The 23666-nt window shown below is 42.9% G+C and overlaps 1 protein-coding gene across 4 annotated transcripts in view; it reads left to right on the top strand.

Moving 5' to 3' along the window:
* The window catches only part of ASAP2 (ArfGAP with SH3 domain, ankyrin repeat and PH domain 2), a 118777-nt gene that overhangs the window by 77626 nt on the left and 17485 nt on the right, over positions 1-23666 (top strand). For all 4 annotated transcript variants that reach the window (XM_084826676.1, XM_084826674.1, XM_084826675.1 and 1 more), the window contains exons 13-21: positions 5292-5340; positions 6692-6858; positions 8957-9090; positions 10077-10171; positions 15639-15828; positions 16905-16990; positions 17187-17302; positions 17894-17961; positions 19281-19394. In XM_084826676.1, coding sequence (XP_084682802.1) covers positions 5292-5340; positions 6692-6858; positions 8957-9090; positions 10077-10171; positions 15639-15828; positions 16905-16990; positions 17187-17302; positions 17894-17961; positions 19281-19394 — 1019 coding nt within the window. The remainder of the gene's footprint in view (positions 1-5291; positions 5341-6691; positions 6859-8956; positions 9091-10076; positions 10172-15638; positions 15829-16904; positions 16991-17186; positions 17303-17893; positions 17962-19280; positions 19395-23666) is intronic.

The following is a 23666-nucleotide window of genomic DNA, read 5'->3' as shown; positions in this document are numbered from 1 at the left end:
CGAATTCCCTCTGCCCATTGCCTGGGCAGCTGAGATGTCACAAAATAGTCACAAGAATGCTCACTGTTGAGCAAGGCTGAGCAGTCCACACAGTGCAGCTTTTGTGAAGGAAATGAAATGTCACTTTGGCCTAGGGTTAAGTCTCACAGAGAGAGCCAAAGGACAGCAGGGAAAGTTATGGGCAGGCCAGGAAAATTGGGAGACAGGGCAGTTTGGGCAAGGGCAGTGGGTCTTGAGAAAGGATGTATATGTTGAATTTCACACTCTGATTTAAACTAAATGTCCATATATTTGGCAGTGGCCCTCTAGTTTCAGATGCTAGAAATCAGTATCTCAGATTTTCTCTTTGGGAGAAGCTGTTAACAAACTGTTCAAAGCAAATTCCCTTTTTGATGATTCATTCGGTTTTACTGATCTGAAGGCTGGATCCAGACTTCATCATATGTAGTGCAGACCCGTTAAAATCAATGGGGACTTAAGTTAGCAATACTAACTTAACTTATTTCAGTGGGTTTACTCTTACGCATGACTGCGTTTGGATCCAGCCCTGAATTTGTGAGAATAAATGGTACCATTTCTACCATCTTAAACAACATGGTGAAATCTAACATTGTGTGAACAGAAGTCCACTTGCATGACTAGACTTCCGACACCCTTGAAAGTCTGCTCTGGGGGGTCCCTCAATCCTCTGAAACAGATTTTGAGGGCATTCAGGAGGAAAGGCAATCGCTCCTGCCAGTTCCGCTTATCAGATTATATGTATATCAAGTATTCTGATAGTCCTCCCGTCATTTGGTTATTTAGGATTAAAGTATGTTGGTTGTTTTTAGTTGTTTTTAGTTGTTTTTCTTTTTCTGTTAAATCTTTCTACACACTTGCCATCTTTACTAAATAAAAATTACAAAACTGCTGTGTAGACTATACATTTGAAAAAACCCAACTCTCTTTATTTATGATCGTTTTGATAATGATTCGGTGAAGATGTATTATTCCTAATGGAGATCAGGAGTAATGTCCTAGATTTGCTCCTTCCCTTCTCTCCCTCCTTCTCCTCTTGCATGCATGCATCCTTTCCTCCCTTCGGTTGTTTGCTTTGACCATTTTTTTTTTATCACAGTCTCTGTATCAGCATTAGCTATAGTTGAGGTTTGTTCAAACTAAGCCCACTTCAAAACCTTGTTACAAATCATAAGTTGTAGGCAATCCTGGTTAGCTGTAACTGTAGCTAGAATATTGTCAAAACAAACCATGGAAGGAAAGGGGAAATTGGCTTGTGAGAGGGAGGGGGAGAAGGGAGCATACAAGTCTCCAGCACAATTCAAGGAATTTCAATAGGTTTGTCATTATCTACTGCTGTTATGTTCTTTCAGCTCTTCTCTTTATTTTATAGTGATTCTTTAGTACTACGCTGTCTAATGGTATTTGTGTTGATTTTATGGTTTGACTTGTTTTAATAGTTTTGTTTTAATAGTTTTGGGCCGCGGTGGCTTAGTGGTTAAGACGCTGAACTGCAGACCGGAAGGTCGGCAGGTCAGCAGTTTGAGACCTGAGTGCCGCGTGACGGAGTGAGCTCCCGTCTTCAGTCCCAGCTCCTGCCAACCTAGCAGTTCGAAAGCAAGAAATTGCAAGTAGATAAATAAGTTCCGCTTCAGCGGGAAAGGTAACAGCGTTCCGTGCGCCTCGGTGTTCAGTCATGCCGGCCACATGACCATGGAAGCGTCTTCGGACAGCGCTGGCTCTTCGGCTTCGAAACGGGGATGAGCACCACACCCTAGAGTCAGACACGACTGGCTGGGGACACCTTTACCTTTTTGAATAGTTTTGTAAGTTGCCCAGAGCATGACAGTTATTGGGCAACCAGAAATAGGGCAAGCAGATAAGGTCCCCAAACCATAATTTGGAGATCGGGAACATTATGGATTGATGTGTTAGAAGCTTCACAGATTACTAATACAGACTTACCTACTTGTATTGGAAGAGGAGTGTCACAACCCTATTTTGTGTGCTTACCTCAGTTATGGCCTGTAGAGATACTGACTGTTACTTAGTTGCCCTTTTTGTCACAATGCAGGTTGCATACCCACATAGTGGGTATCTTTGAGGGCTCTGGGAATTAAGTTAACCCTCCTGAACCTCCCAGGCCCCACATCCCCAGATTAAAAAAGGGGGGCATGTTTATTCATTACACCTATTTTCACACCAGTGATTAATTCCTGAGCCCCCTCTTCTTCTCTACTTGCTGCATGTGGCATTCATCTGCTTTGCAATAGCCTGTCCTGCGCTTGCTTCTGGTGCAGGGTAATAGTAGGAAATTGACCATAACTGTCTCTCATTTAGCAACTTTTAAGTACTGAATGAAATATCTGGTCAGGAGAGTTTGCCTTCTTCAGTTGGGTTGGGGTATTCCTTTTTTTGTTAAAACAATGTAAACACTTTCTGTTAACGCAGCTTCAAATGAACACAAATAAAAAAGAACTTAGCCAGAGGGTTTTTTTTAGACTTAACAACTGAAAGTTGAAAGTTGCTTGAAGGGCATCTTTACACCAGCCTAAAATCCTGTATTTAAAACGGGGCTTTCTGCTTCCATTTTAAATGCAGGATCATGACTCCCTTTTTCATCTGCTTCCTTTCCCCCCTCCCCTTTCCCCTTCCTTCTCCCCGTATCTGAGTCTTCTATTATCTTTCATTGATCTTGCTCTTCTTCTTGCGGCTTTTACTCTTTTCACAGAAGAAACTGAAGCGGAACACAATGCGGTATTTTGATAGCTTATTATCTGCGATCTATTTTAAAATGGAACATAGGGCATTTAGTGCAGGAGACACCCTGGAGGTTCACGGCACCATGCAAAGAGCCTGCAAACTTCCATGAATGAACAGTCTCAGTCGCAGAATAAAAGCTCCGTCTGAAGAAAGCTGAAAAATGGAGGGCTCTTCCCCCCCCCTTTACCTTGAATATGCCTAACCATCTAGCTCCATTTTCATAATATCTTTGAAATAGATGTTCTTTCCCCATTTTCTTCTGGCTGCAAAATTAACACTGTTCCTTTAATATAGCCCACTTGCTCCTTGAATTAGTTAAAACATTTTTCTAGTCTGCTTTTCTGTTTGTTGTCAGCCCCTTTGCTGTTGATCCCTGAAATCTACCACACTAGTTAAAATAATGGACTGCTGCTCGCCATGTGGCTAATATCCACGGGTTATTACACCCTCTGCCCATTTTACATTTTGGGATTCAGATGAGAATGGCTGCCTTTTTGCTTAAGACCCTTTCTGAATGTGATCAAGTGCAAAATAAATGCTGGCCCTTGTCACACCTCTAACATTCTTCATCCTCCTTGCTTATTTAGTACTATGTGTTTTTTTCCCCTCTGCTGATCATCACATTGTGCTGTTGCAACCAGTCCTATTTCAGTTTATGTTCTGAACAATGTTTCTATACCAGATACGTCGTAAGGCATACTTTCCTTACCTGTTTTTACAGTTAAACATTCTTAATCTTTTCTGGTTTATTGCTGTGCCAAATTACATAGTTCATAACAGGCTTGGATCCAAAGGTCCTGCTGAGGGAGTGGAAGGCAACTGATGTTTCCCCTTACCTCTGCAAGCCCTGCCCTCCCTCTCTCTCTCTCTCTTTCACTCACACTCACATACACACACACATAAATGTTTGTTCTTGAGAATCCCCTAACCTTATTGAGACAGTTTTGAGGGGGCTTCCAGTTGAGGAGGGGATCTGCAGTGACCACCTCCTCCTTTGGGTGTAGTAGGTAAAATGCGATCTTTGGATCTAAGCCATTTTTTTTCCTTTTAAAGATAAACATTCTAGTTGATAAAATTGATTGCAAACTTAACTTTGCTACTCATGTAGGTTCTCAGATGGTTTCACTGTAGAAGCAACATTTGAAAAGAAGCGCTCATGTCCAGGGGCTTGCCCATGTGAACACTTCTCTTCAAATGTTACTAGAATAGTACAGTACGCATACACAGTGCAGTGGTTCAGGTAATGTATGAATCAGGTTTCTGTTCTGACTCATGGCAAACACACTGGCTGTAATCCATCACCCTCCAAACTGCATGGACTTGAGACTTATGGAGAAAGGAAATATGTAGATGCACAAAATTTGAGCCAATACATCAACACAGGTGTCCTTTGTACCCTGAACCCCTGTAGATGGGAACTGTACATGTATTTCATCCCCAATAGGAAACGTGTTGTATCTTAGGATACAATTGTTTAAGATATAGCTATAGGCTAGAGAAGTATCCTGTGATACTTTCAAATATGTAGTTAACTGTTTGGAAGATACACTTTAATGTAAGACCAACACTGGAAAAATGTTTAAAAATTCCTTCCAAATAAAAAAGGTATGGACTTATTATAAGGCCTATGTGAGGCATCGTTACCTCTTTATTCGGCATGCAATATTTAAATCAGAGGCTTTCAAATTTTGCTGTGGAAATGAAGAGACAGGATTACAAAGGATAAGTAGCAAAGAAAAGAACAAAGGCAGATGGTGGTGGTTTTGGGGTCCAAGGAACTAAAAAAGCTTTCGAAAGATAGAGGTTGTCCATCAAATTGCAGTGCCTATCAGGGGAAGACCACACAGCCGGTTGCATTGCCATGGTTTGAAGGTGGAGGATTGGGACTTTACCTACTGGTCCAGCCAAGCACCATAAGAAAAAAACTGTGCTGGAGGTAAGCCAGGAGGAACACATGCTATAAGAACATAAAAACATCTAGATCAGACCAAAGGCCCATTTAGCTCAGTATCCTGTTTCCAACAGTAGCGGGTCAGATGCTTCCGGGAAGCCACTACAATGCATGTCATCATTATAGAGAATAACTGCATTGTTATGGAAACGCTTCCCCATTTGGCCCAGAGCACTTGCATTCCAGATGTATTGGGGACATGGGATGGATGGAAAATAGTTATACAACCAGCAGTTATTGATGATGTCATTCCATAACTCATATTAATGCCTGCATTCCCAACTAGTTCTGAGCATATCACAAAAGAAAACATTTGCTGTAACCTTGCTGTTGATGGTGTTTGGTCTTGTACATGAAGCCAGAGTAGATTAAGTTACTTGTGAACCACTTAATCCCCCTTGAATCTTCTGCACATGAGTAATGTTAACCATGTATAATATTTTGTCCAGTTATTTAAATTCTAGTAGTGAGATCAAGTATTTGATAGTTGAGTTACTGAAGTCATCATAAATGTTCTGATGAAATGAACTATGTACACATTTATTTGCGTTAACACTGGAAATATTTCATCATTTTATAGATGACAGAACATATCATTTCCAAGCCGAGGATGAACAGGACTGTCAAATGTAAGTTGCATTAATAGTTTTTTCTTTGTTATCTCTGCTGTTTCACTTGCAAATGATAATGGTGTCAACAGTAGATAAAATAGCTGCTTCTTATGTGAGGAGAAGGTTGTCCCTCAATTCTTGCCATCATACAGACAAACTAGGAAGACTAAACTTTCTGTAATTACAAGTTCATCTACAGGTAGCGGTGTGAAAAATGCAGAACCCTGAAATTTTATGTTTAAGAAGCAAATGACCTTTAGGTTGGTTAGTTTCAAATACTGGAAATTTTTCAAGACAGTCAGTATAAATCAGGATTTCCCCTAAATAGAGGATACTTCCCCTCAAGTTTCAGACATCTGGAAAACATTTATTTCCCCTTGATAATAGAAAAAATGCATGCAGGAGAATTTTGGCCTAATCCAACAGCCTTACTTTGAACTCTATCTGATTAGGAGGTAGCTTCCCTACTGTTGAAAGCTATCTGGTCTTTGCATTCAAAAAGCACCTTCTGCAGCCCTTTATCCACAGTGGGGATACTGAGGATAAAGTAGCAGTAGCACTCACGGTAGCACTTCCCTGCTGTGAGTGCTCTCCCTCTTTCTCTAGCACAGGACTAAGCAAACATTTTGGCACATTTGACATTTTGAAAAAGTGTCCTGGCCATCATCACAAATTGCCTGTGTGTGTGAGTGTGTGTGTGTAATAGTGGGAGTGCCACTCTGTCTCTGGATTCTCACTTTTCTTCTCCTCCTTCCTCCACTTTTGTCCCCACCACTGTTAAATTCAGTGGAGCAATATTGCTCCATTGACTTTAATAGAGGTGTGGAAAAGGGTTGCCTGCCAAAAAACAGCTGGAGGGAGGTGGAAGCCCACCAACGTCCAAGGACCTTGTTGCCCCAAGAGTTCGTGGGGGTGAGGGCTCCCCCCCTCCCAACCATTTTTCAGCAGGGCACTCTTTTTCCACCTCTGATAAAGTCAATGGGGCAGTATTGCTTCATTGACTTTAACAGAGGTAGGGAAAAGTGTGCCTGTTGGGAGATAAAGGGGTAGCCAAGCTGGGTAGTGGGGAGTGCAAGGGGCCTCATGGTCACACGGGGGCGGGGGGAGGGCTTGGCGGGTACCAGTGCACGTGTGGGCACCACGTTGCTGACCCATGCTCTAGTCCTTCCTGTGACAGGAGTTTCATGCAGCCAGCCTTGAAGTGCTGATCTGAGAACATTTTACCTGCTCTCAGTGATTATGTGAGGGCCAAACCTCATCACTGTAATCCTCATTTGCTTTTGTTTAAACTTCTTTCTGAAGGAGAGTAGTCTGATTACCAGTACAATTTTAAATGGAAAAAGATGTGACTTTTTTTTTGTTTTTCAAGCTGGATATCGGTGCTACAGAACAGTAAAGAAGAAGCTTTAAATAATGCATTCAAAGGTGATGACAACACAGGAGAAAACAACATTGTCCAAGAACTGACTAAAGAAATAATCTCTGATGTACAGAGGATGCCTGGAAATGACATGTGCTGTGATTGTGGAGCTCAAGGTGACTTTGAAATGTTGATGTGGTATTTATTTCACTTAGGATGCAATCCTATGCATATTTAGACAAAAAAAAGTCCTACAAGTCCATGCTGGCTGGAGCATGCTGGGAGTTATAGGACTTCTTTTCTGTCTAAACATGCATAGGATTGCACTCTTATACAGTTTTTGACCTCCCCACCTCCCCCTTTCTAGGCTGCTGAAAGCAGCTAACAAATCATAAGCATATAAAACACCATTTACGCTAATTAACCATGAAAATCAGAAACACTGCTACCAAAGGCCAAGAAAACTCCGTTGAATATACTAAAACCATTTATATGCTTTAATACGTTCACACTATTAAGGATGCTTCTTTCCCTGATCATTTTCATTTTTTAAACTGGCTGCACGATGGAACTCTGCAACTAATAATTCCGGGAGTGGTTCACTTTCCTGTGCTCCTTCTGCACCTACCCAGCTCACTCATCACTACCATGATGTCTCAGAACCCAGTCCCAAAGTCAGCGCTGGCAGTGTGCATCTCCCTTTGTAAGACAAAAGGAAAACAAAGAGAAGCATTCACTCAGCCAACATGGCACTGTGTTTTATTTCTGACTTTCAATACTGGGACTGGTGCTGGATCCTTTGGTGGCAAACAGGAATAGAGCCAGTAGTTAGGGGTTTACCATTTCATCAGGTTGCTAGGTGGCAATTGCTACTACCCACAAGCAAGTGGCCAACAGAATGAGCAAGACAAGGTACATTTGCCCGATAAATAATTGCATTTTCCATCATATATACTAATAGTTACATCAGATGTTGAGTTATGACAGCTATGTAGCCAAAATAGGGGTATTGGCAAATAAGAGGGAAATATCAGCATGCCCAGGGAAATTCCAAGGTTGAAAAAAGAAAAGTTTTTTAAAACAATCTTTAGGAAAGAATACTGAATGTCGGAGGTGGAAGACCAAGGAGGGGTAATGGAATGGAGTATGCTGGAAGAGGGCATTGCTGTCTGTCTGAACAGGACCACTCTACACTGCAACACTGTGCTGCAGGGCCCACTTATAGTTTTTTTATATATAGTTGTTCAGGCAGAAGAATGATCACGTAGGAACCATGAGCCTATTGACTTAGAGCAGGGGTGTGCAGGTAGATCTCCAGATGTTTGGGACTTCAACTCCCAGGAGCCCCTGCTAACATGGCCAGTGGTCAGAAATGCTGGGGTTTAAGTCCAAAACATCTGGAGATCTACTTTCTGTTCACTCCTGAGTTAGAGGAAGATGGGAGTTAATTTTTTACTACATAATGCCATCTTTCCTGCTTGTATTCTCATTCTGTAATTTTTCCTCTGGCTAGTAGTGTTCTATTTTAGTCTTCCTTAAATTATGTATATATTGATTTGAAGTCACACACTTTGTTGCTTGGTATGTAGTGAACTATATTGCAGGAGACAGCCTTTTGCATCCAGCACAAAGGAGATGCTTGGACGATTGTGTAGGGAGAAGAAGCCATCATAGCTTCTCCCACCGCTGTGACTGCCATTTGCATAATTTCCCGCAGTGCAGGCAGATGTGTTGTCCAAACACGCCAGCCCACCCTGCAACCTCTAATACACATTGTGTGTGTGTGGGAGCCTACAAAGCCACCCCCGTCGTGCCGTGTGCTGGATTTGGACAACACACCAACCTGTGCCGGAGCACAGGGAATTATGCAAATGGCGGTTGCGCATACAATGGCTTCTTCCCTTTACACGGTGCGAACCCAGTCAAAGGCTAGGTCTGTGGGCTTAATTTCCTTCGTCTCGCCTTCCATTTACATTGCTTTGTAAATGTAGTTACATTTCAACTAAGTTTATTGCACTTGGGAACTTAGTGCGATTAACGTAGCCTGGAGCAACCAGTTGTAATTAAGGTATGAACACTTCTTCGAAGAAGAGTGCAAAAATTCAGCCCCTGTTCGCGTGTTTCGCCGTCTGTGTATGTGAAACTAGAGAACTTAACCCTGAAAAACCAAAATCTAATTGCTGGGTGTATGACTCAGTTTAATATTCCTTGAAGAAATTCTGTCATTTTACTGCCCTGTGTAATCTACGTTCATTTTTATTATTTGATTTTCAGATCCTACATGGCTCTCAACAAATCTGGGCATTTTAACTTGCATTGAGTGTTCAGGAATCCATCGGGAACTTGGTGTCCATTATTCCAGAATGCAGTCACTCACATTAGATGTGCTGGGAACATCTGAATTGCTGGTAAACTAAAAATGTTTCTATCGCTCAAAAGCTGAGTTAGTGTGCCGTCAGTGTATTTTTGCCCGTTACTGCAATTATATAGATTTAACCTTTACCTCTTAAATTTCTTGGAAGAGTCTCTTTTATACTGTTAAAGGAAATCTACTATGTTGTTTCTGAAGTAGGGGTGTTGAACCTCAGGCCCGTGGGCCAAATCTGATCCCTCCAAGGTTCCCCAGATGGACACACCCTTTCCCCTGGCTGGTGGTCATTTGGTGGTTTCCTGGCTTTTGTAAGGTTTTTTCCTCATTTGGAGGGTGCACTCGGGGGTGGGGGGAAGGCCGGACGACACATAGGAAGTGTCATACTGACACTTCCATATGCCTCTCCCCGCCCCAAAGAACACCCCCTTTTGCTCCGCTCCATGCTTCTCTTACAAGCCCGGAGAGAACCGCGCCTCTTATGAGGTGGCGGGGAGGTAGTTCTCCGGGAACCGACCTCAGAGCGCAGGCTCCGAGGTCGGTTCCTGGAAACTGACCAATCCTATGGCATCTAGCGGCCATAGGATTGCACCCTAAAAGTTTGAAATGCCTCTCCTAAGGCTTACATACTGGTAGTAAAAGCTTTAAGCTAAATTTTGCTGTTATTTTTGGTAATTTGACTCCCTCCCATTTGCTTTTAGCCCTGCTCACCACTGGAATGTGGCCCTCGAGAGCTTCTCTGAAATTGAATTTGGCCCACAGGCTGAAAGAGGTTCAACACCCTTGTTCTAAAGGAACTGCAGATGTAATATTGTAACATTAAGCTGTAATATTTCCATAATAAAGCTTGTGAGTTTATTGTACGTTAGGGAACCTTGTTTATAAAAGAGGACATTTCAGATGCAGAATTCAAACATTCAGTTTTTCTCCTAACTTTACACCTTAAGTTCCTGCTGTCCTGGGAAATGGCGAAAATGAGTGGCTTCTGAATTTATTTGCTTGACATGTTGATATTTATCTTAATAGCTTGCCAAGAATATTGGGAATGCGGGATTCAATGAGATTATGGAATTTTGCCTGCCTGGAGATGAATTAGTCAAACCCAATCCAAGCAGTGATATGTAAGTACACAATGTGGAAAATGCAGAGATCTGAAATAGTATAGGGGCTAAGAGGGTGAGCTGCGAGTTGGACAGTCCCTTGTTCAGATGTCACTCTCACTATGAACTCACTAGGTGACCTTAGGAAAACTACTGTTCTCCCTGCCTCCCAGACCACCCCCATTTGCAATATGACTTTACGGGTTGTTGTAAGGATTACGGAGATTTATGTGAAATTCATAGAACTCTCAGGAGTTCTATATAAAATGTTTACTAGTAATAACAAATGCCTTTTTTAATGCACAGGTTAATTGCTTATGGTTTGCACTGATATTTGAGTTGTTTTGGGGGTAGTAGTATTTTAGTGGATAACTGTTTTTAGTTATTTTAAATTTTATATGTTTTCATTTTGTTTTCAGTCACCTTGAGTCTTTTTTGAGAAAGGCATCTAAGAAATCTATTAATAATACAGTCATAACAAACTACCTCCTGCTGGAGTCAGGGCATAAAAGACAATAGGCTCTTAGAGCAGGAGACAATTGGAGAGCAAGAAAATAGGAGTTCATAAACTCTGCCATTGAAATGGGATTTAGACAAAGGATCCCATTAATCAGCTAAAAAGCATTGGGTGTATCAAGGCTTGAGTGGTGGCTAGAATTCTTTTTTCTTTGTAGGAGCCTATAATTCTGATTAAAATTGCCAGCAAGTTATGCCCTAAGATGTCCTGTGAAAGCAGCTAAGTTCTATGAAGGTGCAGATGGACATCTGGGAACCATATTTGTTATAGTCATAAGATATATATACTTCCTTGCTTAATGACAAAATAAGCTTAGATTGTGTCAGGGCCCAGTTTCGGTACTACAGTGGGCCTTGTAGGTTATAGCCAGGATTTGATTAGAAGTAGCCTGGAAGGGCTTGGGCCTATTCAGCCTCTGGAATGTCAGAGTCTGTGTGAGCTTCTCTCTGTCGGTGTTCTCAGAGAATAGCTGGGGAGTCACCCAACTCCCTGTCCACCTGCTGGTCTGGCCTGGGCAGGCAGGGAGGCTGGAAGCTGTCTGGGAGAACCTGACAGAGGTGGGGTGGGGTTTGCAGCAGAGTCGCCCAGGGTGAAGTGTCACTGCTGGAGGGCTGAGCAGTGCTGCCCTGTTCAGACAGGGGCCTGGCTGAAAGGCTAAAGGCCCGTGTCTGTCAAGGGATCTGGAGGGGGTATCCTACAGTCTTTTAAGTTGATGCAAAGGCAAAGAGCCTTTGCTAGGAACATCTCGTCTTCATTGCCCGAAGCCTTCTCTGTTTGGATCCATCATCGTCTGGGCTTTTGGAGGCACTCTGCACATGGACTGGAACTTTGGATTGTTAAGGCCTTGCCGTGAAAAGTACTGTGAGGCTTTTCATAGACTTGAACTCTTGTTGCTGTGGATTGTGTGTCTGTGTTTGTAGTCAGCTCAGTGTACGGCAGGCTGGGTTTGATCTACGACTTTTCGACTTCCCTCGGCCAGAACTCATGCAGCGTGGAGTTGCCATTGTGAAAATGGTGGCCTGGAACACCTTACGTGTGTGGGTATGCCCTTCCCTTGATCTTGATGGGCCTTGACCATGCAGCCTAGAGTTATCAACAAAAGATTCAAAGCTGGACTCTTCTATGGGTGTGGGTTTTTAGGCCTTTCAAGGAGTTATCCCCCGATTGCCTGATGGGTTCATTCCAGGAGTCATTCCCTTTCTATGTCCGGGGTTGGAGCCCGTGAAAGGATTGTCTGAGTTGAGTACCCAGGAATCCAGAGTCCCTTCCCTTGTGTTCAGAACCGTGGAGATGGCAACGGAGAAGCCTTGTTGAGGATCTCAGTCACGGTAGTAGTGTTTAGCTTTGGACTGTTCTGGAATTACATAGAGCCTATAGCTACTGACCATCAGCTATATGATTTCTGAAGAGTGTCACCATTAAGCTTTTGCCGTGGAATTCCCTGCAATAAAGAAATCTCATAGAATCACAGAATCATAGAATAGTGGGGTTGGAAGGGGCCTACGAGGCCATCGAGTCCAACCCCCTGCTCAATGCAGGAATCCAAGTCAGAGCATCCCTGACAGATGGCTGTCCAGCCTCATCTTGAATGCCTCCAGTGTGGGAGAGCCCACTGCCTCCCACTGATTTGGGTGTCCAGTGTCAGATTGCCTGAGCATGTGTGCTGGGGGGATCAGGAAACCTGACAGATTGCTGTTTTTAGGAAAGCATCAACCTCTACATGTTTACAAATTATATTCTTGCACAGATGTAAGTGATATTTAAAAACTTCCTTATCAGCATCCTTCACTTGATTTTAAAGGAACAACTGGAGGGGAAAGAAATCTCTGGGGCACGCCAACGGCCACTCGGTCGAGACCCTGGTGGGTGGCTGGAATGCCGCAATCACTGGGGCATTATATCAGGTGGCTCCGAAACGCCCTCTCCCCCTGAACAGGGCTCAGACTGCACCATGGTTCAGTCCGCGGTTACAAGCTCTGAAACAGGAGGTGAGACGGCTAGAGCGCCGGTGGCGGAAGTCTCGCTCCAAAGACGATCAGACACGGGCTAGAGCTGTATCTTCAGCCTATCACTTGGCGATGAAGGCAGCAAAAAAGGAATATTATGCTGCCTCTATCGCGTCTGCAGAGTGCTGTCCCAGGAGGCTGTTGCAAGTGGTCCGGAGCCTGGTCGGTCCTGTGGCTCCGGAACCACTGGAGCATTCTAAGGCCTCCTGTGAGGCCTTGGCAAGGCACTTTGCAGATAAAATTGATCAGATTAGGTGTGTTACTCTGCACGCTGTGGATACAGTTAGTGAGCAAGAGGCGGCCTGTGGCAAACCAGTTTTCTGGGATCGGTTCCAGCTTCTTCCTCCTGATGAAATGGACAAGGTGCTTTCATCTGTACGGCCGACCATCTGCTTACTTGATCCTTGCCCATCTTGGCTCATTATGGGCTGCAGAGAGAGACTGGGAGAGGGGATCAGGGCAGTGGTGAACGCCTCCCTTGAGGAGGGAGTGATGCCATCAGCCCTCAAGGAGGCAGTGATAAGACCGCTCTTAAAGAAGCTCTCCTTGGATCCTCAAGTTCTGAACAACTTTCGCCCAGTCTCAAATCTGCCATTTTTGGGCAAGGTGATTGAGCGGGTGGTGGCGGTGCAGTTGAAGGCACACTTGGAAGAAACTGATTATCTAGACCCATTTCAGTCAGGCTTCAGGCTTGGGCATGGGACAGAAACGGCCTTGGTCGCCTTGGTAGATGATATGAGGAGGGCTCAGGATAGGGGTGAATGCTCCTTCCTTGTTCTCCTCGACCTCTCAGCGGCTTTTGATACCATTGACCACGGTATCCTCCTGGACCGCCTGGAGGGGTTGGGCATTGGAGACACCGTATTGCGGTGGTTCTGGTCCTTCCTCTCCGGCAGGTACCAGAGGGTAGCACTGGGAGAGGAGGTTTCGGACCCTTGGCCACTTACTTGTGGGGTGCCACAGGGTTCCATCCTCTCCCCGATGCTATTTAACATCTATGTGAAGCCGCTGGGGGCTATCATCAGGAGGTTTGGGGGGCAGTGTCATCAATATACGGATGACACGCAGCTCTTACCTCTCGTTCAAATCTTCACCAAGGTTGGCCGTAGAATCCCTGTCCAAATGTCTGGAGACAGTGAGTGGCTGGATGGGGAGGAATAAGCTGAAGCTGAACCCTGACATGACCGAGGTACTTTTGGTGGGAGACAAGAGGAGGCTAGGGGATGTTGACCTGGTGTTGAATGGGGTACGGCTACCCTTGAAAGACCAGGTCCGCAGCCTGGGGGTCATTTTGGACTCCCAGCTGTCCATGGAGGCTCAGGTGTCAGCTGTGAGCCGGACAGCGCTGTATCAACTCCATCTGATACGGCGGCTGCGCCCCTTCCTTCCTGACCATCTGCTCCCATTGGTAGTACATGCCCTGGTCTCCTCTCGTTTAGACTACTGTAATGCGCTCTACGTGGGGTTACCCTTGAAGACGGTTCGGAAACTGCAGCTGGTACAGAATGCGGCGGCTCGCCTGATTAAAGGCAGCCGCCAGCAAGATCACATCACTCCAGTGCTGAAGGAGTTGCACTGGTTACCAGTTGTTTTCTGGGCCAAATTCAAGGTGTTGGTTTTGACCTTTAAAACCCTATATGGTTCCGGCCCAGCCTATCTTAAGGAGCGCCTCCAGCAGCACCAGACAGGCTGCTTCTCTCTGTTCCATCAGCCAGGACAGCTAGACTGGTGGGGACGAGGGAGAGGGCCTTTTCTGTGGTGGCCCCCACTCTGTGGAACTCCCTCCCTAGGGAACTCCGCCATGCCCCCTCTTTAATGAGCTTCCGTCGTGCATTAAAAACGTGGTTGTTCAGGCAGGCATTTGGGGTGGATTAGGGTATTTTAGAAAATGTTTTTATTGTAGAATTTTATTGTTTTAAACTGTTTTATTGTATGTTGTACATCGCCTAGAGTGGCTGGGTGACCAGCCAGATGGGCGATTAATAAATTTAATAATAAATAAATAATAAATAAAAATTGGGCATGACCCAATAAATGAAACAGCTGCTTATTAGAAAACTGCAGTAGCAGGGTAACTGAAAACTTTAACTTTACTTCTCTGCTAGAACGCAAATCCCTATTTTTGTTCTCTGTCACCTTTTGTGAAATATTTCTAAACACGTAAGATGGTTCGTTAGTTTCTAAGAAAATGATGGGGAAGGGTCAACTGAGGTGAGAACTTAACTGTGTATTTTTATTTCTCAATGAGATTTTAGTCTAGTAGCAATTAGCACATGTTCTTCACTTGCATTAAAAATAATCCGGTGAACAATTTGAATGCAAGTGATGCAACAAGAAAGGATGGATGTGTGTGTGTGTGTGTGTGTGTGTGTGTATTCTGACAAAAGCAAAGAAAAAATATTGGATTTAAAATTATCTAGACAAATTGAGACTAACGCCTGAAGAACTGGTACGTGAATAGAGCATACTTGATCTGATTATTCTCGGTAGTCTGTAACAGACCCTATGTTAAATCATAGATGACAGCAATTTAAACAATTGACCTCAAGCTAAATAATGTAAAAGAGTAACAGAAGAGTATATCTTTTTCACTTTTTAGCTGAAGGAACACATCAGCTGAATGATCCCATAGTTAGTTTTAATTTAATTTGCAAAATATGTTTAAAGTTTTCCTGAAAAGACCTAAGAAAATAGGGTTTTACAACAATGATCCAATTTTATGTATTCACTTTGTACTAATTAATCAGTTCATTGTTTGTACTAGTCAAGGCACTATTTGTTGACGAGTAAATGATCATGAGTACAAAACTTTCATATACATATCAGAGGAGGAAGAAAATTATACTAGAAATGAAACCCAAACAGTTTTTATTAACCTTTTTTTTTAGTAGAATTGCACCCAGTATAATAATTTTTAGTGAAATGAATACCTGAATAGCTCATGTCAACTCTTACCTCATTTCAGGAATGCAAGAAAAGATTATATTAATGCCAAATATATTGAAAGAAAATATGCAAGGAAAAAATACTCTGACAGTGTAGCTAAACTACAAAGCCTCTGTGAAGCAGTTAGAACAAGAGACATCTTTGGATTGGTTCAAGTGTATGCTGATGGTGTGGATCTAACAGAGAAAATTCCACTAGCAAATGGGCATGTAAGTGTAGAAACCTTCTGCTAACCACTATGTGAACATGAACTGCTGTATTTGTGGAAATGGGATTGTATGTAATTTGTAATATTTTAAAGATAATCACTATTAACCCAATACTAAACCCCCAGAGCGATTTATTCTTCAGAAGAACTATGATACTTGCTTTTATATGTTTTAATAGTGTTTAACTAGTCTGATAAAATGAATGAATTAGCTAATAAATTATCAGAACATTATTTGGATAACTGTTTTCTAATTTTCTGGACTCTGTGGCTTCTTTGACAATACAGAGCAACATCACCTCAACTCTTTGTTCCCTGCTTTTCTTAGAGTTTGTATCAAGGGATAACCATGTCCAATCAACTCTCTCTTAGAATATCCCCTTTATATCCATGTTCATGTTTGACACCAAGTACTCCAACTCCCCAGTCTTAGTTTGGAATCTTCTAGCATTAGTGTATGAACACTGTATATTTTTTCCTTCTCCAACTGTCCTTTTGCATGCACATTTTTTATGCAATCTCTTTAAATGGGGGTCATGAGAGGGTTTTGCTGCCTTGAGAGGGTTTACCCTTAAAAGCGGCCTAAATATAAATTTAGGGTGCAATCCTGCGGAGATAGGCGGCAGCCTCCAAAGTCAGAGGTTGCTGAGTATCCAATGCAGGGCAGCCAGAGCACGGAGGTGATCGTCGCCTCGGTGCTCGGGCTGCCCTGCATTTTTGCTAGATGGGCAAGTTTGCCTGACTAGCTGCAGTGCTTCCAAGCTGTGGGAAGGAGTCTAGGAAGGAGGCAGGGTGAGTATAGGATGCTGTATAGCGCAGCTTCCCCGTTCCTCTCCCTTCTAAATGGCTCCCTTCTAAAGCATAATTTCCCTCTTATTCAGGATAATTCTTTCTTTCCCAAGACCCACAAGATGATGCTTTTGATTTGATGGCCAAAGTTAGTGACAGTCACGTTTCTTAAAAATTTGTTTAGCATAGAGCAACAATAAACATGGTATTTTAAAATACCACGATTAAAAAAAACTCATTGTTTACTATCAGTCAGAAGACACATAATTGTGTTTGTTATGCTTTCAGGAACAAGATGAAACTGCCCTTCATCTTGCTGTGAGATCAGTTGATCGAACCTCACTTCACATAGTTGACTTCTTGGTGCAGAATAGGTGAGTAATTCTAGATTAAAAAACTTCTTTGGATTTCTGTTTCAGTATTCAAATTGAGGAAGTCAAGATTTCAATCAAAGTATTTGTTAAGTATGGTGAAAACATACTTGTATAAGCATCTCATATAAAGCAGGTTTTGTGGGCTGGACTCCTTTATATTATATACTAAAGCTGTTACCTTTCTCTTTCTGTATAGCGGCAACCTTGACAAGCAGACATGTAAAGGTAGTACAGCTCTGCATTACTGCTGTTTGACGGATAATGTTGAGTGCCTCAAACTGCTATTGAGAGGGAAAGCTTCCATTGAAATAGGTAAAAGGGTAAAAGAGTGCCCTTATACTCTTACATTTCTTCCACATATGTTCCCTATGAACATATACAGGTTTGCAGTAACTCTTGCCATTTCTTTCACATGTAATATAGATCTTTTGAGAAGGCAGTACTTGAAGTTAAAATTATTGAGCCAGTATTGGAAATGTGTATTTTTAAGTCAATGATCAAAATGTTGTTTATAATGCTACCACTGCTTTATGGAGTTTTCCTGGTGTCTGTGAGGCATCATTATATGGTAAATTACTGAGTTAACCCCATGACACAGGAGCCAACTGGTTAATACTATTGACTGTTGAATCTCGGCAAAATGTTCAGCTACGCTAAGGTATCACATCTTATAATATGTGCACAGCCCAGCCACAGTTAAACATTTTTAAGTCTCATTGATGAGTTAAGCACATGCGTAATTGTCTCCTGCCGAAATCGGTGGGTCCTTAAAACGCACATACTTGGCTGGATTGTGCCCAGTGTTCAGCTCTTTCACTTCAGATTTGAAAGCCACTTCCATTTTTAGTAACACAAGTTCAGTTGCAAACAATAACGTAACATTTTCCTTCCATTGATTTATAGCTAACGAAGCTGGGGAGACACCACTTGATATAGCTAAACGCTTAAAACATACGCATTGTGAAGAGCTGGTAGGATTAATTTTTTTAATCTCTTCTTCTGTGAAGAACTATTTGATTATTTAATAGCATACAGCGGGCAGTATCCAGCGCTGCAAGTCCACTTAGGTTATTGGCATACCTCTAGTGCAAGTTTCCTGGAAAACGTGTTGTGCCAGTTTATGCTGTTGGTATACCACTAAAGGTCACTTATGCTAGCAGTATGTCAGCAGTATAAGGGAACTGACCATGTTGGATACTGCCTAGTGGGGTTTTTGTGGCACTTTCTTAAGAATGGTGGACAATATGTAATAAATATGTGTTTAGTTGATCTCCTTAAAACACTGCCTGCTTTACTTTTTGTACTCTGGTAAAGATACCTGAATACAACAGTTGCAATGGTTCATGCATGTTTAAGTTGTTGCTTTTCTAGACAAAAATATTGAATCATGATACAGTGCATTTGTCCTCTGATATTGCTATAAAAATTCATTATTTTATGATGAAACATTGGATTGCAAAAGTGCTTTGTTCATTGAATCTTGTTCATCTTCACAAAGGCGTTTTTGAGGTAGAGAGATGGACAGGGAACCTAATCTGGGTGTTCAAGGCCACTCATTGAATCCATAACTGGGATGAGATTTCAGCCCTGATCCTCCTGTGTTCATTCTGTCTGCTGGGCTCTGAACTCCATAGTATGCAGTTCAGGATGGTGCTATATCAAAATCATCTGTTTTCGATGGGATAGTCTTGTATATTTTCTAAGCTGCAGGAATTACCTCCATAATTGGTCAGAGCATGGTTATCTCAGGGCCTAGCTATGTGGTGTCCCTAGGAATGTTAGAGCACAGATGGGTTTGGCATGATTGTATGTTCCTAGAACATTTCTCCCTGACGTACTAGTTTTCCATGGGCAGGAGTTGTTTTTACAACTTTTCCACAGGCAGGGAGGGATTTTCTTAATATCCTGCAGAAGTATTCATTCACACAGTCTTAGAAAGGCTATATCATCAGGCTTTTGAATGTGCAGCTCAGAGACCAAGAACTGAAGTCATGGGTCCTTTTCCTAATTCCATAGGTGTCCCTCATGTATACTATCTGAAGATCAATATCTGATGGGTGCGGGTAATGACAAGTTCCTTACCTGAGTGCGTTGTTAGCTGTGTGGGCAAGACTTCACTATCACAATTGCTATGCAATCCTTTAAAATAAATTCAGCATAACTTTGCATTTAAAAAACAAAGGGAGGTGGAAGGGGAGTAGAAAGCTACTTGATTCCAGATCTGGTTAAAGAAAGTAAATTTAAACCATTACATTGACTGTGCTTCGTGATGCCTTATTTGGTTCCTTAGCTCACGCAGGCCCTGACTGGAAGGCTTAATTCTCATGTTCACGTTGAGTATGAATGGCGATTACTTCATGAAGATCTGGATGAAAGTGATGATGATGTGGATGAAAAGTTGCAGGTATGCATTTAGATACTTGTGGCTTTCCTGTACTATTTTAAGGATTTTTAATTTTGGGGGTAAAAGGCTCTATTGAGCTGGGACAACAATTAAATGATTAGACAGATATAAAGCAAGATGAATAGTTCTTTCCCCTTTCTTCTGGATCATCTCTTCTGCTGCTACGTGCCTGTGCGCTTGTTGTCTTCTGTGTGTGTGTGTTGCCATGGGCTGCTATCACATGATTTGGAGGAAAAAAAAATCTTCCTTTTACTGAGGCTGCTTCCAGATGGAAGGCTCCTAGCACTACTGATTAGAAGACATTGGGCAGCAATTCTGTCTTTTTTTCCTTTTGGTAATAAGGATTTTCTTTGGTAAGGAAAAAGATGGAAGAAGTGGTAGGAAAACATAGGAGGGTTATGAGAGGAAGATGGCAATGACAGGACACCTGTAAAATTATGTAAAAGATACAAGCCTCGTCCGGAAGAACTCTGACCCACTGATTTCTGAATATCTTTTGCTAAATGTTTGGTAAATGTCTGAACGTTTGCTAAAGATCAAGGAGTTAGCGGTCCATGCTGATCCTTGGGACAGTATTTGGTTACTCCTGTAGTGTAGTACTGCAATAACATAGTATACTTGCCACACTATGGAATGAACTGCTGCATGACAGAGAGGGTAGGGGTAAGTCCTTTCTGGTCATCTCGTATTCTGGCCACTGGAGAGAAGCAGCCTTGGCACCCAATACTGCACAAAGATCAGCACAGTGTATTGCTCTGCCTTCTGCAGGCATCTGTTCTTGGGTTATTGGGATCAAGCAGTATTGTCAACATTTCAATGGGCAAAACAGATCCTGAGTGATGAAGCACAAGAAGACGTGGGCTCAGCAGTGAATACTCTGCTTCCAGGGTTGCCAGCTTAGGTCTGGTAGTTGCTTGTTGTTTCTGCAACTCACACAGATATATTGCTTTGTGAATAGGGGAGGCTATTGCCTTGATGGAATCCTCCATACAGTAGTCTGCCTTTCATATACTCATAGAATAGTAGGGTTGGAAGGGACCTACAAGACCATCGAGTCCAACCCCCTGCAGGAATCCAAGTCAGAGCATCCCTGACAGGTAGCAGTCCAGCCTCATCTTGAATGCCTCCAGTGTGGGAGAGAGCCCACCACCTCCCTAGGTAACTGGTTTCATTGTCGTATTGCTCTACCAGTCAGAAGTGTTTCCTGATGTTCAGCCGGAATCTGGCTTCCTGTAACTTGAGCCCATTATTCCATGTCCTGCACTCTGGGATGATCGAGAAGAGATCCTGGCCTTCCTCTCTGTGACAACCTTTCAAGTACTTGAAGAGTGCTATCATATCTCCCCTCAATTTTCTCTTCTCAAGGCTAAACGTGCCCAGTTCTTTCAGTCTGTCCTTATAGGCCTTTGTTTCCAGTCCCCTGTTCATCTTCGTTGCCCTCCTCTGAACCCTCTCCAGCTTGTCTGCATCCTTCTCAGTCAAACACAGAACATTGAACCAACCCTAACTATTGGTCAGATATTTAGCAGTTATCTACCCTAGTCATATAAGCTTTTAGACGCTGCTGGCAGTGGCAATTTACTCTGCAGTTCATTGCATGCAGGGAATTCCTGCAGTAAAGTGCTTCCCAGCACTTTACTGCAGGAATTTCTGAAATAGGAGCACTTCCAGGAGTAAATCTGACATTAGCTGCTGTTACAAATACCTCGAATGTATATATATTTATGTATATCAAAGGCTTGAGCACTTGAGCACGCTCCGGGAGAGAGCGCAGGACAGGAAGGCCTGGCATGCTATGGTCCATGGGGTCACGAAGAGTTGGACACGACTGAACAACAACAAATATCAAAGGCTGGGTCCTCTTGTTTGTGTCTGTAGTCAAACAAAGCAGCTGATCTGCAAGTGAAGAGGCCTTTATTGTGCAACTGGATCTGTTCAACAGTGCTTTAAGTTTCAGACCTCCTCATCTGACCAGCAGCCTAACGCTAGAGAGCCTGCCCAGGCTATCCTGATGCACAAAACAACTACAGTCAGCATAGGCATTGTTGCGATTCTGGTGCCCGCCAGCAGTACGAAAGCTGAGAGGCTTCCCCAGTCCCATCCTCAGGGAGGGTCTTCCCACAGTAGCTTCTTGTGATGGGTTAATCTGGAGGACCGCCTCACTTCCTGGAGTTGTTCCGCCCTCTTGGCCCTGTGTGGGGTCCTTGCATCGGACAGCCCCACCTCCTCTCCCCCCAGGAGTTGCTGTGTTTGCACCACTGGGGAGGCTGTGGGTGGGCTTGCCTCCAACTGATTCCCTTGCACCTGGCCGGGCCCCTCGCTGTATCCCTGAATCTCTGTTTCCTCCCTCAGCTCTTCGTACTCCTCCCCTTCAGACTCAGACTCAGTTCCCACGGTCTCTGTAGAGTTATTGGGCCCAATCCTGACATTGTAGTTATAAGATCAGAAACCCAGCATCAAAAAATAGGAAATGTTTCTGCCCTCAGCAAGAGTAATTTTCATCATAATTATGTTTATGTAAAATGTTGCTAAGGAACTTAGTGGTTATGCACTACTTTTGCAAAGATCTGTGCTCTGGCGTGACATCAGTGCATGTTCCAGATGAAGACAGAACTTCATGATGGACTTATGGATTGCTTAGAAGAGACAGGTTCAATGGCAGTGTCTTACCATTCTATCCGCACTGCCCTTTTTGTCATAGCTGCCTAGAACAGGAGCACGATAAAAAGTTCTTGTTTATACAGGAAGTGGTGTGTATGTAAGACCCCATGCTCTCTTTGACAAGTGCATTTTATTTGGCCTCAACTCTGTTGCTGGCTGCCCAGCTCAGTAGTGAAGCTGAAGATTAAAAGGCATTTCACTGCTCACTCACTATTAATAGATTTTCAGGCTAGAGGGACTTGCGAAAAGGAGATTAAGGGTTATTAATGACACAACTTATGTCTGTATTACTCTGAAGACATGGTTGTACATTGCCATTGCATATGTATTTGCCTTGAGACATGTTAGACTTGTCTTCATAGCAGACTGTGCAAAATTCTAGTTCTTTATCTGCAAAACATTTGATTGACATTAAGAAGTCACTAAAAAGCCACAAACATTTCACCTTAGTTTAGTCAAAAGGAGATACATTTTGAACACCTGCTTTTCTGAAATGAACCTTCCTCAAAACCAGTTAAAGGTTGCCAAAGTTTTTGCCAGAGCGGGCCGACAAAGGTCAAAAGATGGGGTGGCAAACTGATGATCCTCCAGACGTAGTTGGATTCAAACTGCTATCAGGCCAAGCCAGCATAGCCAGTGATCAGGGATGATGGGAGCTGTAGTCCAACACTATCTGGTGGGCTACAGTCTCCCTAGCCCTGATGTAAAACATAAGTCGCTTTCCTCCATAAAAGAAAGAAAGATAGAATGACTAACAACAGAGTATTCCAAAAATATATTTAAGCTAAACATTTCAGCTTCCGCCCTCATCAGTAGCTCTGCTGTTAAATGGATATCAGGAATGGCAGTTTGGAATGCCTGGAGATGAAAGTTCCTTAGGAGAACAAACAGAGGTATGATTGGTGCAATGTTTATGAATTGTCCTCCAGATTAAGGTGACTGGGGGACAATTCATAAGCATTATACCACTCAAACCTCTGTTTTTTTCTCCTAAGGAAACCTTCAGTCATTCCAAACTGCCATTCCTGGTATCAATGTAACAACACAGCTACAGATGAAGGCGGAAGCTGAAACATTTAGCATAAATATATTTTTGGAATACTCTGCTGTTAGTCCTTCTATCTTTTATATATTTTTTACATTAAGACCGACCGCATCCACAGTGGATTCAGAGCCTCTTTGTTGCTTTGCTGTTGTGCCGCTTTACACCCCCACCCCCATATGCTTTTCCTTGTATTTATAACTGACAGGCATTTACAAAAGTGCAGGCTTGTTTCATTGATACTGGACCAGTGACTTTAAATATATCCAGAGGAAATGCAAAACAATGCTATTCTGTTGCTAGAAATGCTTACTAATTTAATCACAGTGGCTACACGTGGCCTTACAGCACAGTTCTATGCATGTTTATTCAGAGGTTAGTCCCACTGTGTTCAGTCCGGCTAACTAAGTCCTTATTAAACGTGTTTAGGATTACATCCTTAGTTATTGCGAATATATGTTAGATCTCTGGTGCTTTCCCCCCCTTTTTAGCGTACATTAGAGTTTTTATCGGGACTTGAAATACTTCCCAACGTGGCTATGTTGGTTATTCTTTTTCTTTTTCTTTTT

This window comes from Heloderma suspectum, chromosome 1 (genome assembly GCF_057233095.1).
Source record: "Heloderma suspectum isolate Gila_16-S chromosome 1, 16-S_ref, whole genome shotgun sequence".
Lineage (NCBI taxonomy): Eukaryota > Metazoa > Chordata > Lepidosauria > Squamata > Helodermatidae > Heloderma > Heloderma suspectum.
The sequence above is the reverse complement of the archived record's forward strand: the minus strand, read 5'-3'. Positions and strand labels throughout refer to the sequence as shown.